Source organism: Ornithodoros turicata, chromosome 5 (genome assembly GCF_037126465.1).
Source record: "Ornithodoros turicata isolate Travis chromosome 5, ASM3712646v1, whole genome shotgun sequence".
Lineage (NCBI taxonomy): Eukaryota > Metazoa > Arthropoda > Arachnida > Ixodida > Argasidae > Ornithodoros > Ornithodoros turicata.
This window is the reverse complement of record NC_088205.1, coordinates 25940537-25956478: the sequence shown is the minus strand read 5'-3', so window position 1 is coordinate 25956478 and position 15942 is coordinate 25940537. Positions and strand designations below refer to the sequence as shown.

The 15942-nt window shown below is 43.5% G+C and overlaps 1 protein-coding gene across 4 annotated transcripts in view; it reads left to right on the top strand.

Moving 5' to 3' along the window:
• The window catches only part of LOC135394244 (ATP-dependent DNA helicase 2 subunit 1-like), a 34469-nt gene that overhangs the window by 14724 nt on the left and 3803 nt on the right, over positions 1-15942 (top strand). For all 4 annotated transcript variants that reach the window (XM_064624894.1, XM_064624892.1, XM_064624895.1 and 1 more), the window contains 4 exons: positions 5548-5765; positions 9397-9595; positions 9752-9829; positions 10348-10451. In XM_064624894.1, coding sequence (XP_064480964.1) covers positions 5548-5765; positions 9397-9595; positions 9752-9829; positions 10348-10451 — 599 coding nt within the window. The remainder of the gene's footprint in view (positions 1-5547; positions 5766-9396; positions 9596-9751; positions 9830-10347; positions 10452-15942) is intronic.

Below are 15942 nucleotides of genomic sequence, written 5' to 3'. Positions count from 1 at the left end.
AAAGATGGATAGGATTGCCTGCAAAGCCAGCTTTTAGGCTTGCAGGCAGATTAAGGCACGTGAGATATTGGAAAAATATGTGAAGTGAATGCTGTAAACGTATTTTTATTTGCGATGTATTAATTTTTGTGAATCGCGCATTTCCGCACTTGTCAGGTTATTCGCGAGTATTTACGGTAATTTCGCGATTCGAGGGTTGTTTCCTTTCATGGGATAAACGTCAAGCTGTGTTCGCGAGTACAATTTTTCACGATTTTTAGTGGTCACAAAATTCGCGAACATTAATACATCGTGAATAAAAATATGCCTGGACAGCTACATTGCTTTTGTGCAGCTTGTTGACATGAAGATCTGAGAGAAAACCCTCAGTATCTGGTGAAATCTGCGACACGTTCATTACAAATAACGTGCTTTTATATTGGCAGTAGCCATCGCACATGTGGTGTAATATCTGGCAAATAATGCACACTGCAGATAATATGCACCAGCAGAAAATCATACTTGCACAGCCGAGCACAAGCTCGGCCAGTCTGTGCTAGTGCACTGAAAACGAGGAAGCATAACGCTGAGATGAATTGTTACAGTAATAATTTATGGCTCTCTGTCGCAAGAGAACTGTGGTACGAGCAGCACAAAAATCTCTGCAAACCGTATTTAATGTCCGCTGTGGAAGACTGTGTGTCCGAGCAACTTGTACCCTGCCATTGATTTACTGTCATCCTCGTTCAGTTTCAACTTCACAAACTATGACTCGAACGCAAACCACCATATACCATGCAGGAATGGCTGGTACACCAAAATCAGGCATATACTGTACAAGTGGTTAAATTCGCGGGCTCAATAATTTGCGAGGAGCCAGGATCAGGCAATTATTCGTGGAACCTTAAATTCGCGGTACCGCAGCGCGTCGCCCCTGCACTAGGAGTCTGGGAATTTCTACCTTGAACTAACTTGAACTAAAACCTTGAACTAGAAGGACAACAACCCTGTACAATAACCCACTTCATCCCTTTTAGCCCCTTCGGACTCAGAGTACTACGATGGGGGGTCATCCCTCGGGTGGTATCTGAGTGCCGTCCTCCATACGGTATGCGACAATTTTTTTCTGCTGCCAACGAACATGTCTCGCGAACTCGCTGATCGGCACAACCAGAAGAAACGTGGCAACTACAGTCCTGAAGTCAAATGCAGAACTGAAAGTATAGTACTATAAGGGCGCAATAAACCACGTAAATAAGATTTATCCGCGTCCTGGGCCTTGGTTCTTTCTCGTATTTTCTGTTGTTGCTTCGAATATTTCGCGGGGCTTTAAAGGGACAGTCTGGACCCCAGATGTGAAGTAAATACGTCTCATCAGATGATTCCTTAAATCTTTCCGAGCCACCGTGCAAAATATTTCGTTTATATTCGGCTCCGAGAATTTGTAATGCAATTTTCAACTTGCATCTTTTGCCCCCGACTGAAAGCCGCACTTCGACAGTCGTGACGCCAGGAGCGTTCTCTTCCGACCTTTGCGGCGTCTGCTCGGCTCCTCTCGGCGGGCTGTGTGTTCTTTGTGGGTCGCTGTTCTTGGTTTCTGTACTTTCAGTACGCATGACATTCCTGCGTTTTATTAACAGTGACTGGTTACTGCATACGTGACGGTGTATGTTGAGCGATGAAGCATAGGTGTTCCTTAGTGCATCGTGAGAGCGAGAATGAAAACACACAGTGCGTGTCATTTTTCGGGTTTGCTGTGACCGAACCCCTAAAACAGTTGGGGGTAGCCAGTATTCACCGTCCTGGATAAAAGCTCGGTGCAGTACCAGTGCCTTTTGAAAAGACAAGTAAGTGTTGTTAAGTTTCGACCTCGTTCTCGTCACAGATTTGGCCTACACAGCATCAACATTTGTCAGGCGCGTCTCTCTGAGTTACAGCTCCAACACCTGCATAGAAAATGTTACAAGCTACATAGTTAGGAATAACATACGATATTAAACAAATCGCCAATCCCAACTGGGTCAAGTCTCACCTGAAAATCTCCTTTTGCACCTCAAACAAGCGCTGAGTGTTGTAGTGTCGTCTTGCACAATTATGACGTCCGGAACAACAGTGACGGCACGGAGAAACCGAAACCGGATATAGGTTAACCGTAGGATTTAATTCATTTTCTCTAAAACGGGGAAGCTTTCACCCTTTCTACTTTACATGGATGATATACGTGTGGAGCACAATCGAATGGAGTTGCAATCCGAATACTCTCCGGAGGTTCGGACTGTCGCTTTAAATTCGCGAAAAAAAGGGCGTTCGCGAATTTCGCGAAAAATAAGTCTGGGCGAAAATTGCTACTTATAAAGTACCGTACTTTCTCAAATTGAAGGTGAATTCCTGGAATCTAAGGTGACCCCCAAGTTCAGAGTACGTGACTTTAGAAAAAAGTGAACAGACGTTGAGAGACAGTATATAACAGTTGGAAATAAGGCGCAATAACATTTATTAATCACCGCTTTCTTCACGGCTGTTTTCTTCGTTGCTATCTGCCCACAGCTCATTGTCCTCTGTTCCATCCAAAGCATTAGGCCTATACTTTTCAAAAGCGCACACGCCAACATTGTCGTGCACATCGCACCAAGAGTCCAAAATCCACTGTGCTGGCGCAATTCTTGATCTCCCCCCTTTGCTTCAGTCATCATCTAACATTTGCTTCCGATACTGAAACCGCCACTAAATTGTCGCCGCATCCGGTGGTGAAAGCTAACTTTGTGTTCAAATGCAGCAGAGTGATGACCTTGTGACAGTGAATGAACGCTGCTGTCACTGACAACCATAACACATGGTATCGCTCACGCCGCACTATGTGCCCGATCCAGTCTCCCGCTCCCACCTCTTCCCTGACCTCGTTGTGGCACGGATATTCGAATTTAAGACGTGATTTGTGATTTTTGTATTGTGGATTTTGAGGTCTGAGATTTTGAAACCTGTTATATTGTGGCATACCCAGCATCTATGTGTAACAGACGCATGGGTTTCCAATTCACCTGTTGCGCAGTTGCTGGGACAACGACCGTCTGTCGGTTCGCACATGGATGCGATACTGCGGACTATGCTTAACACACACTTTATGTTCCGGAAATTGCGGTACCACGCCCTGGAACTGTTTGAGGCATTTTTAATCCATAAAACACTGAGGAGAAAATGTGTCATTGAGCCCTTAATAATGCTCACCCAAATTGAAATACAGTAGAACCTCGTTAATTCAAACTTGAAGGGTACCACAGATTTTTGTTTGAATTATCAGAACCGGTGTTCTTGCATTGGCGTCGCTTGCTTCTTAGGCACACTCTGCTCTTGGCTCTCCCCCTCACACAGAATTGACTTGCCCATGCAGTGGCAGTGCCGGCTTATAGAGTCAGAAGGGTTTGGCTCTCCGGTGACGGCGGGGGTGGTAGTGCCAGCACCGAAGAGCGCATCAAACGTTGGGGGAGGGGGAGTAAAAAGTGTGAATCAACGGAAGGCGAGGTTCAAATTAAGCAGGTTTAACGTAGATTAAAAACATAGCGGGCCGAGCCAAAAATCTGAAAATGGTTTGAATTATCTGAGTTTGAATTAACATGGTTCTACTGTAGGTTCCACTTTCTTCCAAGTCAATCTTTGAGGTTGGCACTGTCTGCAGCCTTAAGGCGTGCAGTATTCTAGGTGTGATATGTAGTCTACTCGTGCAAGATGGAATGTACTGTGATTGGATACAGTGTTGTTTCAGGTGGCCATGCATCTGAGCAGATTATGCACATGACATAGTGTTCATCGATAACGCTTGTGGTCATTGATAATGATGACCAACATGTAGTGTGCTACAGTGCTCTTGTCTTCGTATTTTGAAAAGACAATTTCAGAGCTAGGGTATCTACCAACCTGGAAAACCTGGAATTACCGGGGAATTTTTATGCAACTGGAAAAGTCGTGGAATTTGCCAAGAAGCAGCTGAAGTCAGGGAAAAGAGCGGTCATGTGGCATGACGATACGCTGCAAATCTTGAGTGCCGATCAATGTGGTTGAGTGGCCATGCCACAGCACCGTTGCCGCAAGGAATACAGTGGAACCTCATTATAGTAACTCTGCTTGTAGTAAAACTCTGCTTATAGTAAAAGAAAACTGTGGGCCCGACTGAATTTCTATAGACCCAATGGTTTATTTTTCCGATATAGTAAACAGGAAAATTCTAGGATGCTGCTTATAGTAAAGAACGAACACCCAGGATGTGTGTTTCCGTATGTCGGATCCTGCCATCTTGTCATGACGCTGATGCTGGGGATGTTGCTTGCCGCTTTTTTTTTTAAGGAACCAGCCAACAATGTCTATACCGGTCCATCCACTGAATGTGAGGCGGAAATGTGTAGTGGGTAGCTGCATAGGCGAGGTAGCTGCCTTGTTTCTGCCTGATTTTGCACGCCCAGCATGCGTTTCCCAGTTCTCGATTTGGCAACGTGACGTGTGTGATGTGAAGTTTGGGACATGCCGGACTGTGGCACAAGACGCAAAGTGTTGACACTGCTTCAAAAGATGATGTTGCTGTAACTGGTGGACAGGAACGAACTGACGTGTAAGCAGATCACCGACAAATTTGCAATTTTGCAAATTCTGTTTTGGTGAAGAATAGTGGCATTTTTCTAACACTGCAGAGTTCCTTTTTGTGCATAGCAGTGTAATAAATCTCTGAATGACTTGTCCTGCTCCATTTATGACTCTTTGAAAGCTACACTTGATATAGTAAAGTTATCCACAAGCCCCAGCCAGTTTACTATAAAGAGGTTCTACCATAGCTCACCAAAATGACAGGCTCAGAAGCACAAAAGTAGGGCAGCCTCAGTTGTAAGTGGCATCGAGCAATGAAAGACAAGGGTCACAAATGAGGCACAGTACGAGGTCCTCCAACTGTAGGAAAAAAATTGGAGAAACATCTATGTATATTTGTATTGTGTTTGCTTTAATTCAATAAGTGATCTGTATCAAAACTTAGGAGCAGGCACCAAATTCCCTTTAGATTTGGTCAAGGAATTCGCTCGAAATAGTCAATGAAAACATTGCAAAGTCAGGGAATTTGAAGGACACAATTTGGTAGACACCCTGAGCCTGTGTTACATGACTTAAAGCAACAGTCCATTCCACTTTCATTCCATGATGAGAAATTTTTCCACTTCTGGGGCCCTATTCTCGTCAAAGTAATCGGCCTTGGTTACTTTGTGTCTTTGCCTGTCATTGGTCGTCATGTGAAGAAGGCGTGACAACCAAGGCATGACGACCAATGACAGGCGAGACACAAAGCAATCATGGTTGATTACTTTGACGAGAATAGGGCCCTAGTGCCCCTTTAAGTCGCGGTAAGACTGAGAGCGGATGTGAATGTGCCCTTCAGGATGAAATTTCATATTTGGCACTTCCACGTAGCTAACCATCGAGCCCAACTCTAATCTCAGAAGGAGTCACCAGCTCCAGATTGTCCCTTCAACTTGGGGAATATAGTAGGTGTGTGGTACCAGTGCATAAAGTTAATTGTTCCCTGATTCTCAGGAATGCATCTGATGGGATTCAAGCCTCTTCACTGCTTCAAGCCTTACCAGCACGTCGCACGTGGAAACTTCATTTACCCTGATGAGCATGCCTACCGTGGAAGCACACGCATCTTTGCAGCATTGTTGGATGCGTGCACACGTCATAACGTTGCACCGGTCTGTTACTTTGTCCCAAGGCGAGATCAGAGCCCAAAGCTTGTCTATCTTCTTGCACAGGTATTACATTGGGATATCTAGGTGTAAGGATCAGCTTGAGAGATTCCAGTGGAGTTTGTTTGTTTGTTTAATATTAATTATTATTATATTAATTAATACAGTCAAACTCCTTTACAACGAAACTCAGGGGACAGCAAAAAAAATTTGCAGTAAAGGTATTTTCATTAAAAAGGATGTCCATTATAGGACCTATAGGCTCCAGCGGGACCACAAAAAAATTTGCTGTAGTGGTATTTTCGTTAAAAAGGTGTTCGCTATAAAGAAGTTTGAGTGTATTATGAATATTATTAATAATTAATTAATTAATGATTTATAGAATTAATTTATACTGTCAGTCTTTACCTACGGCTATTACAGGACTGGGATCAACATTATTAATTTGACAATGACTACACAAATAACACACCAAATAAACTATACATATACAAATGGGAGTTGAAAAATACAGAACACTACAGACAATGGAGAGTCATCACTTTACATGAACTGATGCGAGACCATTACAACTGGCCCAATGACTTGAAAAATACTTCAATTGTTCTTCAATACTTCAATGTTCTAGTGTGTTCACAAAAAAGAATTTTTAAAAAGAGTTAGTATATGCCATGTAAGGCATTGTTGATTGTCTTAATGCAGGAATTGGGGGGAGAGGGGAGAGAACTTGCAACTAAAACCCTAGTTTCAGTGCTGTTACATATATGTATAAGTTGGCTGAAAACATACTAAGTGTGCACATTTTTGGTAGAATCTTGGCCCCTCATATCTTAAAAGGCATAGAGCTAGTAAAAAGTTTCTGCAAGATGGATCACCCTTTACCACCACATTCAACCCATGCAATTATTGGTTATGAAGCTATGTAAAGAGCAGTGCTTAAAAAGTAAATGTAAAATCACTTCTTTTTCTGTGGGCTACAGTAACACAGCATTTTCATCTACACATGGTTCCAGCAATAGATGGGTAGCAAAACATCTAGCACTACCTGCAGGCTATTTAACGGAGCCGTCTAGAAGCTTGGGAAATATTTTGGGGTCTGTTTTCCGCAATCATTGTTGTTGATGATTTCGAAATAGCAATATTTTCTCAAATACAGTTGAGCCCGTTTATTACGATCTTTGATATGACGATAATTCTGATATTAGGATCAAATTGCTGGTTCCCGTCAGCTGACCCATTGAAGTACATGTAAACAAGACTCTGGTATAACGATCACCGTGAAAGCGTTTGCTCGCGTATAGCAAGCAGAATTCTCCCGGCGACCGGTGAAACGTGTGACAAACGTGCTGCATTAGTTGTCTCCTATCGTCGAAGTAATCGCATTCTGCAGACGGTTCCACATTGATCCAGCTGTAATGTGCAGTTCACAAACGTTTTGAGCACTGCGACTGAATCCATGGAAACATGGCAGTCATGCTTGCCGAAAGGTGAACCCGTTTCCAACGGCAGATATCACGTTTGTCACCTACGGTCATTGCCAATCTCTTGCATCGATCTTGCATCCTAGATCCTCGGAATGCATCCATTGCCATGTTCGACTTGAAATGACAGCCGTTGGCATGTCATGCCACAAGACAAAGTTCATTTTCTTATCTTTTGTCATTGAGAGTAGGACACTGGGTAATACAGGTGTGCACCCTTCACACCAATTCATGTGGTAATGACCTGGACGACTGCGCTCCTTCCGTTCACAAATCTAGGTCAAGAAGCGAAAAACTCTTCAAAGTTTGTGCCTAAAAAATACGTTCCCACTTCGGAAATCGAGGTACATAAGCCGAGGGAGAGATATATGGGAAGTGTTTCGTCCGGCGACCAAATGTTCGTATAGCGAGGGAATTCGTAGATCGAGGGTTGACTGTATAACGATAGGATTTCGCGTTCCGTTATATTCCATGGCACCAACTTGTAAAGTCCACAATTTTTCCACGGCAAGGAGTCAACGGCTGCTTGAAACGGAGAAATACATTATTTTCTTGGATAATGTGGGAACAAAAAAAATCTTTTATAAACTTAGATTCAAAGCACTGCTGTGGCTTGGCATTACATGGTATGCCGTCTGTTGCCTACAGTCATTTTATACCTGCTGAAATATCTTTCAGTTTATAGGAATTGAGAAATACCTACTTGATCGCAATAGATGCTAAATTCTGAGCAAGCACCCTCATTCCGTTCCAAAACCCAATAAAAGTATTTACTAGCACGATTGCGCACTTTTTTGCGCAAATTTCGTTGGAACGTTTGTTACAATATTCAAACAACGCAAAATTTCAAAATTTTAGTATGCCAGTTTTTGGCTCTCGGTGGAGCCAATATTGACGTTATCAATGCATTGCGCAATCGTGAAAGAAGCACCCAAATACCGCGCAACCACCGATGGTTGGGAGGCAAAATGCCGGCCCACTACCGCTTATGTACCGGTGGAGGGTGATTTCAGGCAGAATCAGGCAGGGTGGCCCGGTCGACCTCTCAGATTTTCTTCGTTCCTACATATATTGAAGGCTAGTGCTTCGGAAGTATATTGGTGGAAGAAATAGCTGAAACTGTCTTATATCTTATAGTTGTTTTTTAAAAACATAATGTTCAAGACTGACCATTTCGAACACTGCGCTTCCTCGCAATTTTCAGGCCTCGTATCTGCGTAGCCATTAAGGTCATGTGGCTAATTTTTTCCAGGCAATTGCCCATGTGCTGCTGTACTGTTTGCTCTCTCTTTGAGGTTAACTCCTTTCATACCATATCAATTATTCCAACAAAAGCATAAATGCGAGTTCATTATTCCCACACTGTTGGGGATTGACGAATAACTGCAGATGTACCCAGACTTGATAGCGGACGGGAAAACAAGAAAAAAGCCCGCCCCCCGGTCATGCCGGTTCCTTTTATTAAACACCCTCAACATTGGCGCCTACTAGCGGTTATAGTTTCTAACAAAATAACTAGTAGCGTCCTCTACATGCACCATAAATTTGTAATCTTTAAATCTGGAGCCAGGATGCTCAACAGAATCTATCTATACCTTATTGCCTCGCACACCACTTCAAACGAAACACGACGTTGCTACACACTCACACAACAAAATTAGCTACAGAATTTGTCAGGGTATGAGGGAGTACAGTGGGCCTGAAAATGTAACTTCCACAGTGTTTCGCAGTCGCTATTTGGCCTTTTGCATGTAATCTACTGTGCCACTGTGTCATACGTGTTACAGTTGCTGCGCGGTTTGCATAATTAATAAATGATCATTGAAAGATTGAGAACCTTGGTTTATAAATATTAGTAATGTTTGCCTAACATTGGGTAATTTCTGCATTTTAGTTCACCGGCACTGCTTGTTAAACCACAGCCCGATATTTTATTCTGCTAATTATCTTCAGTGAGATCTTATATCGCAAACCTTTGCACTGATGCAGCAATGAGATGTTTTTATGTGAGCTACATGTCTTTGTCTCTCTATATGTCTCTGCCCCACATTGCAAATTACTTTACTGTCATATTATTGATAATTTTGACAATTTTTGTGGTTTCTTCAGGGTTGTTTTTGCACTGGGAACATACCATATTTTTTCTAGTGACTTGTTCACTCATGTGTGGTTGTACTGCAGAACCGTGTGGTATGGTTATCATCATTGATTCACAGAAAGAAGAACTGGATGATGCTGGAGCTCAGGTGGCACCCCCAGGCTTCCACGTGGTATACTTACCATTTTATGACGACAAGCGGCGTCTCGAAAAGCTGGACCACAAAGCCGACCCTGGAATTGAGCTGGTCAACAAGGCGAAAGATATCACTCAAAAGCTGAAGTTCACATATCATCCGGACAACTTTGAGAATCCAGGTGAGCTACAAAATGCTGATGTGCTGCAATTTTGTCATTGTGTGCTTTCAGGTGCATTTTAAACTTTGCACTGCTTCTTTTTTGTAAAACTGATATTCAACTTTGATGTTTAACGACATTCTGTTATGTAATTACCATTTCATACATGAACCAAAGATCTGCAAAGGTTTTGGAGCTGCATTGAAGCACTTGCACTCGAAAAGGACGACGTGGCACCCACAAAGGACTACACAAGTAAGTTTGTAGAAGCACTTCATAGTATCATTCATGGACAGGGTGTCTACCAACCTGAAAAACCTGGAAAACAGGGAATTATCAGTGAATTTTGATGTGACTGGAAAAGTCAGGGGACTGTTAGTGAATTTGCCAAAAAGGCAGCTGAAGTCGAGGAGAATCGCAGACAAGTGCTGTCATGATGCTCAGTGAATCGCGAGTGCTGATGAGTGGTTGAGTGGCCCCGCCCCAGTAACGTTGCTGCGAGTAGCAGTTCTCCAGTACGACAAGCTCAGAGGCGGAAAAGTAGGGCAGTTTTACTAATTTCTCAATGGTCTGTTTTATGAAGGATATGTATCAAAACATAGCAGCAGGCACCAAGTTCCCTTTTGTTTTGGTCAGGCAATTTGCTTGAAATAGTCAGTGAAAACCTGGAAAAGTCAAGGAATTCGAAGGCTACAGCTCAGTAGACACCCTGATGGACAACAAAACGCTAAGACCACCCTAATGCACACAGTTGAATGCGTCTGACTTTGCAGAACCTAATTATGAGAAGATAAAAGAACGAGCTGGGAGTGAACTAGAAGAGTTTAGAGAAATGGCCAACTTGGAACTCTCTGCTGCAGCACCGAAGAAACGTCCCGTGAGTAGTGTCATTGCACCCTCAGAGTGATTTTAGTCACACACTGTTTTCTCTTGCTTCAGGGTGCCTTAGCATTGTCCCAAACTTTCAGGCACAAACAAAAACTTGCTTTTCTTGTTTGTTTGTTGTTTGTTGTTGTTTGTTTCAAAGTTGTGTATAGATTTGTTGGGAGCAGTCTCAAGTGCTCACAATATATGAGGTCAAGGTGCTCACAGTCTCATGGTAAATTCTGCAATTGTCAAATCATGCTGCACATATTGGAAAGCATGGTGGAAAGTAACTGTTTTGAGGCTGGAACACAGACAGACAGACAAATGAAACACAAGCTTCAATGTCTTAGAACATGAACAGTAGAAATATGGCAGTTGTCAAAAAGCCAGACAGGGGCGGGATTTGAACCATGCACCTCTTGATTACCGGTCAAGTGCCCTACCAATTAGGCCACGCTGGTGTCTGCTTTCCGACAACTTGCTGGGGAGCCTCATTTAACTAACGGGACACACACTCTCTCATCCATGTCTTCTCATACACACACATACAATACAAGTACGAGGCAGCGGCATCTGGTGGACCAGCAATCAAGAGGTGCATGGTTCAAATCCCACTGCTGTCTGGCTTTTTCGACAGCTGCCATATTTCTAGTGGTAAGCATGTTCACGGCAGCAAGGATCGCCGTGGTTGAGGGAGGGCACCGATTCCTGTTGTGTTTAGCCATGCTATGAAATCCAGTTTTGAATTGGACCCATTATGATTAAGGCCCTCCGTTTCCCATGAAATTTCGTGGAATTCGGAATTATAATTGCGGAATCCTTCGTTTGGCACAGAATTTCACGGAATCCCTTATTTTTAGGGGTGTGCGGATATTTAAATCGAATATCAATCACTCAAAGTATTCGATTCGGAAATCGAATATCCAATATTCGGGTTTCCGGATATTCCACTACAGTCAACCCTCGATTTATGAACCTTCGATTTATGAATTCCCTCATTTTATGAACACGAGCACGGGGAACCAAACTTTTTCCATTCATCTTTCCCTCGTTTTATGAACCTCGATATTCGAATAATGAACGGAATTTCTGGGAACCAACTAGGAGTTGCCCAGCGTTTTTGCCCTCAATTTATGAACGGATCGTTCCGAGGTCAACAGAAACCTTCAAAGGGATAATTCCGTGGTCTTATGAATGACGCCTGAACGGACAAAACGTTTTCCAGGTATTGCACCCTCGGTTCTTAACCCCTCGAAATCGGAACAACAAACGGGTTTTCCGGGGTCGAACAAGGTGCGACCGAATGTTTCTGACCTCAGTTGATGAACAAGGTGGACGCTGTCACCCGGAGATTAATAAACGGAGGTTAAAAATCCCGGAGGATATCCGAGACCAGTCCCGTCCAGTGCGAATGTGGTGACATCTCTTCTTTCCAAGATTGGCACAGCGGAAGGCATGGTCCAAAGCAAAATTAAACAATTTAGTATTGCATAATAAACAGAGTGTGAATGCGCTAACGTCTGTTCTTTTGAGATTGATACAGCAGAAGGCATGGTCAAAAGCAAAATTACACAATTATATGGCATTATAAACAAAATCCCAACTCGGAAATACTGTTCCATTTGCTCGATAGTACCCAGTTAACTGAATTTTCGATTTATGAATCCCTCGATTTATGAACGATTTTTCGGGGAACCGAGGGTGTTCATAAATCGAGGGTTGACTGTATTCGCTGAATAAGAATGACACCACCTGAAAGTGGGCTTGACCTGATGCTTCCCTGCATGAAGTGAAGCTTGCTCTACAGAATTGAAGCCTGCTTTATGAAATTGTTTATGCTGCAGGACAAACACAGACAGATTGTCGTTTAGCTTACGATAACGTTACCCCAAGTTTATTGTGCGCCTGAGGAAGGGGTGGCGTTCCTCCTGTGTGCAGTTTAGCAGTGGCAGTGGGAGATTCTGATTTGATATCTGGGAGGTTGCCTTCAAAAAGTTAAGACTTTTAAATAATGTCTACAGCCCAGGAACAAAAAAGGGTGTCCTAAAGATGTAACTTCAGCAGGGCATGTATTGTAAACTCCTTCCTATAAAGTTCCTATAAACTCTGTAGATGCTGAAAGGTCTTTCAGCAGGTATAAAATGCAAATAAAAAAATAGGGGAAATCAACATGTGCTCTAAATTCATGCGAATTCGGATGGAAAAACTTCCAGTATGCTATTTGGGGAGAAATCGGGCTCTATTGCTCCAATGAACTGCGCTGGTTTGGCACATACTGTGATGTTATTGCATTTGGTGACAAACGAGCTAGTGTGCATTCCTACAGACGTTTCAGTGAGGGCAATTTGCAGGGTACAAATTGGGTTTCACCCTAAAGAGGCAACCTTCAATTCGGGGAAGAATCAGGTTAAACCCTAAAACTTCAGGCTCTAATTATGCTTACCCTTATGGGAAAAAGAAACAGTTCGGGAAAACTTAGAAGTACTAGTAACAAAATACAGGCAAGTAAAGATGTTGTAATGACCTACAGTTGGAGTGTTACCTGTATGCAGTGATGGGTTAATGTCCGAAAAACTCCACCTAAAGGGACGGTCGGGACCGTTACAGGCAATGTCAAAACTATAGTGTCATTTTATTCCTCTTGGACCACTTACCACGGTATCAAAAATCCCATGCGAAATAGTTGTGTCTCATAGAGTTATAAGGCGTCTGGATGGCACCATTCCTCCTCTGAGCATTGCGCTCTCACTCCTCCACTTAGGGAGTGACGTTACGCCGGCAGAGCTTCTGCAGCTGTAGAAATAGCGCTGATCTTTAAAATTTGTTAATTTAATATCTAAGCACTTTTTGGATGAAACAATTAGCCAGGTAGGTTGTTGGCCAATGATAAACATAGTAGTATAGGTAGAGCCTGAAGTTTTCGGGAAATATTTTTTTCTAAATGCGGGGGTAAAAATCGGGTAAATAAACGTGTGCACTAAATTCATGCGAATTCGGGTGAAAAAACTCCCGGTATGCTAAATTCGGGGGGAAATCGGGCTCAGTTACTCAAACTAACTGTAGCGGTTTGGTACAAACGGTGATGTAACTGCATTTGCTGCCAAAAAAGAAAGTTAATGCATTCCTACAGACATCCCAGTGAGGGGAATTTGCCGGGTAAAAATCGGGTTTCACCCTAAAGGGTGAACCTTCAATTCGGGGTGCAAATTCGGACGAGAGTCGGGTAAAACCCTAAAACTTCAGGCTCTAAGTATAGGTGTTCGGATGCGACCATCGCATTCGTTTCAGTCGATTTCGAAACTATAGTGTCACTCAATTCCTCGCGGACCACTCACCATGGTATTAAAAATCCCACACGAAATACTGGTGTAGTTTCACTGTTATTTGACGGAATACGTGACAAGAGCAGAAGACTGATATTGGGGTATGCCCAAACTCGCTCTCTGGAAAAACAAGAAAATGGCATTCTGTAACCGGCCAATGATAGCTCGCCTTTGTGAAAAGGAATGCCACAGCCGTGCGGGTGTCTCCTAGAGTTACGGGGCGTCTAAATGGCGCCTCCCCTCCTCCTCCTTCCACCGCCCTCTCACTCCTTCGCTTACGGAGTGACGTCACTCCGCTGGAGATTGTGCAGCCACGGAGGCAGCGCTGATCTCTAAAATTTATTTAGTTGATATCTAAGCACTTTTGAGCGGAAAAAAATAGCCAAGTAGACCGTTGGCCGATGCAAAACACAGTGGTATCGGTTTCACAGATAGTTTCCGGAAGTGACCATCCCTTTAAAGGGACCGTTAAGAGATCCCAAAAACCTCCGGAAGCATAGGTAATGCATTCCTAGCCGCTAATCCATTCACCATGAGGAGTATGAACCCAACATTGGTTAGAATAACGCAGATACAGTCGCTGACCGATTTTTCTGACTTCTAAAAGCCAAAAAATCTGTCCCAATTATCGAGCAGTCCAAATTTTCAGTCAATGACACAAATCTCTCCCAAAATTATTTTTATGAAAGAAAACTCAAAAAGGCAAAAAAAAAAAAAACTATCAATGCGCGTCTGCTTTGCTGCACATATGGGAGAAATGGCGTCGCGCCGTGTTTCGGCTAATGTCATGTTGTCGCGGTAGACATTTCCGAGCGTATTGACGGCCTCAAGTATTGCTACCGTTGAAGGAGTTGCAATAGCACCGCATCATCGTCGGAGCCTTCCGCTGGCGGGTCGAGGACTTGTGAAACGATTTGTCCATCAGTCATTTCGACAAAAAATTCTGCGCATTCATCCACATCGGCGTACGTTTCAAACATTGCACTTGCAGGTATCGTCATACCTGAGCTTCGGAGATCCTCTACCAATGCCCTGCTGTCCCACCGATCCGTCGTCATCGTCGATGGAGATACCAACTGTGCTCGTACTCTTAACTGACGTACTGTCCTTGCAAAATGCAGCTTGACGAAAACTGTTCGCTATAGTACTCCCTTTCACTGCTTCCCACGAGTCAGCAAGAATATGAAGCGCGGCGACAAGTGTAACGCTATAGTTAGTTTCGTTTTCATAGCACAGCACAGCACGCGGAATCGGTAGAGACAATTGAAATTTTTTATGATTCCTTGGTCCATGGGCTGCAGGACACTTGTTGTATTCGGAGGCAAGAACTCTAAACGTACCGCCTGGAGGTTCTGTACTCAGCTATGTGCTGTGCAGTTATCGATGAACATAACACTCCTCTTGCCGACGTGCTCGCGTCTTCATCGCATTCTACAGTATCCACGAAGAATCGAGACACCCTCAGAATTAGCGCGGACATCATTTCGTGGTTTCAACAATAGCGTGTTTATGGGCATAACCTCATCAGTGGTGCGCGCGCATAAACTCCGCCTCCGCACGCGCCTCCTGCGCGCCGTCAGCAAAGGCGAAGGGAACGAAACAAAAAGAAAAGAAATCGAGGAGAATATGTACGAAAAATCGAACCATACTTGCGAAAAACGGTCCGAATTTTCGGACGTCAAAATACATTGGCTCAATGGGGCGTCTGATAAAGCGGCAACTTTTGTCCTAATTTCCAGAAAATCGGTTGGCGACTGTATAACTAAAAACCACGGCCAAAAAAGGCGACTGCTTCAATGCAACTGCTGCCGGCACAACAGAGAAACTGGCTGGGACGTCAAAAGCAGCAAGCAACCTTGGGCAATGGCGGGCTAGCTTTGTGCAACCTTAAAGTGAACAAAGGATGTAAGTGACATCAGTCCGTTTGCAGGGGAGCGTCAGGCAACCGTTCAATGCTCTTTTTTTTTTTCGTGTGAGCTGCGCCCGCGTTGAATGCAATATGGCAAAAATAGGATATACTTCAGATAATAGGCCTCCTTGCAATCCGTTCTCCACTGAGAACTCAGATTTTTTTTAAATCTCTTCATGGACCCTTTCAGATAAGTACCAAGGATCATTAGTACCTTAAAGGAGCAGTCTAGAGGCACACAACTTTGTTTCTGTTTTTGGTCGGTATGG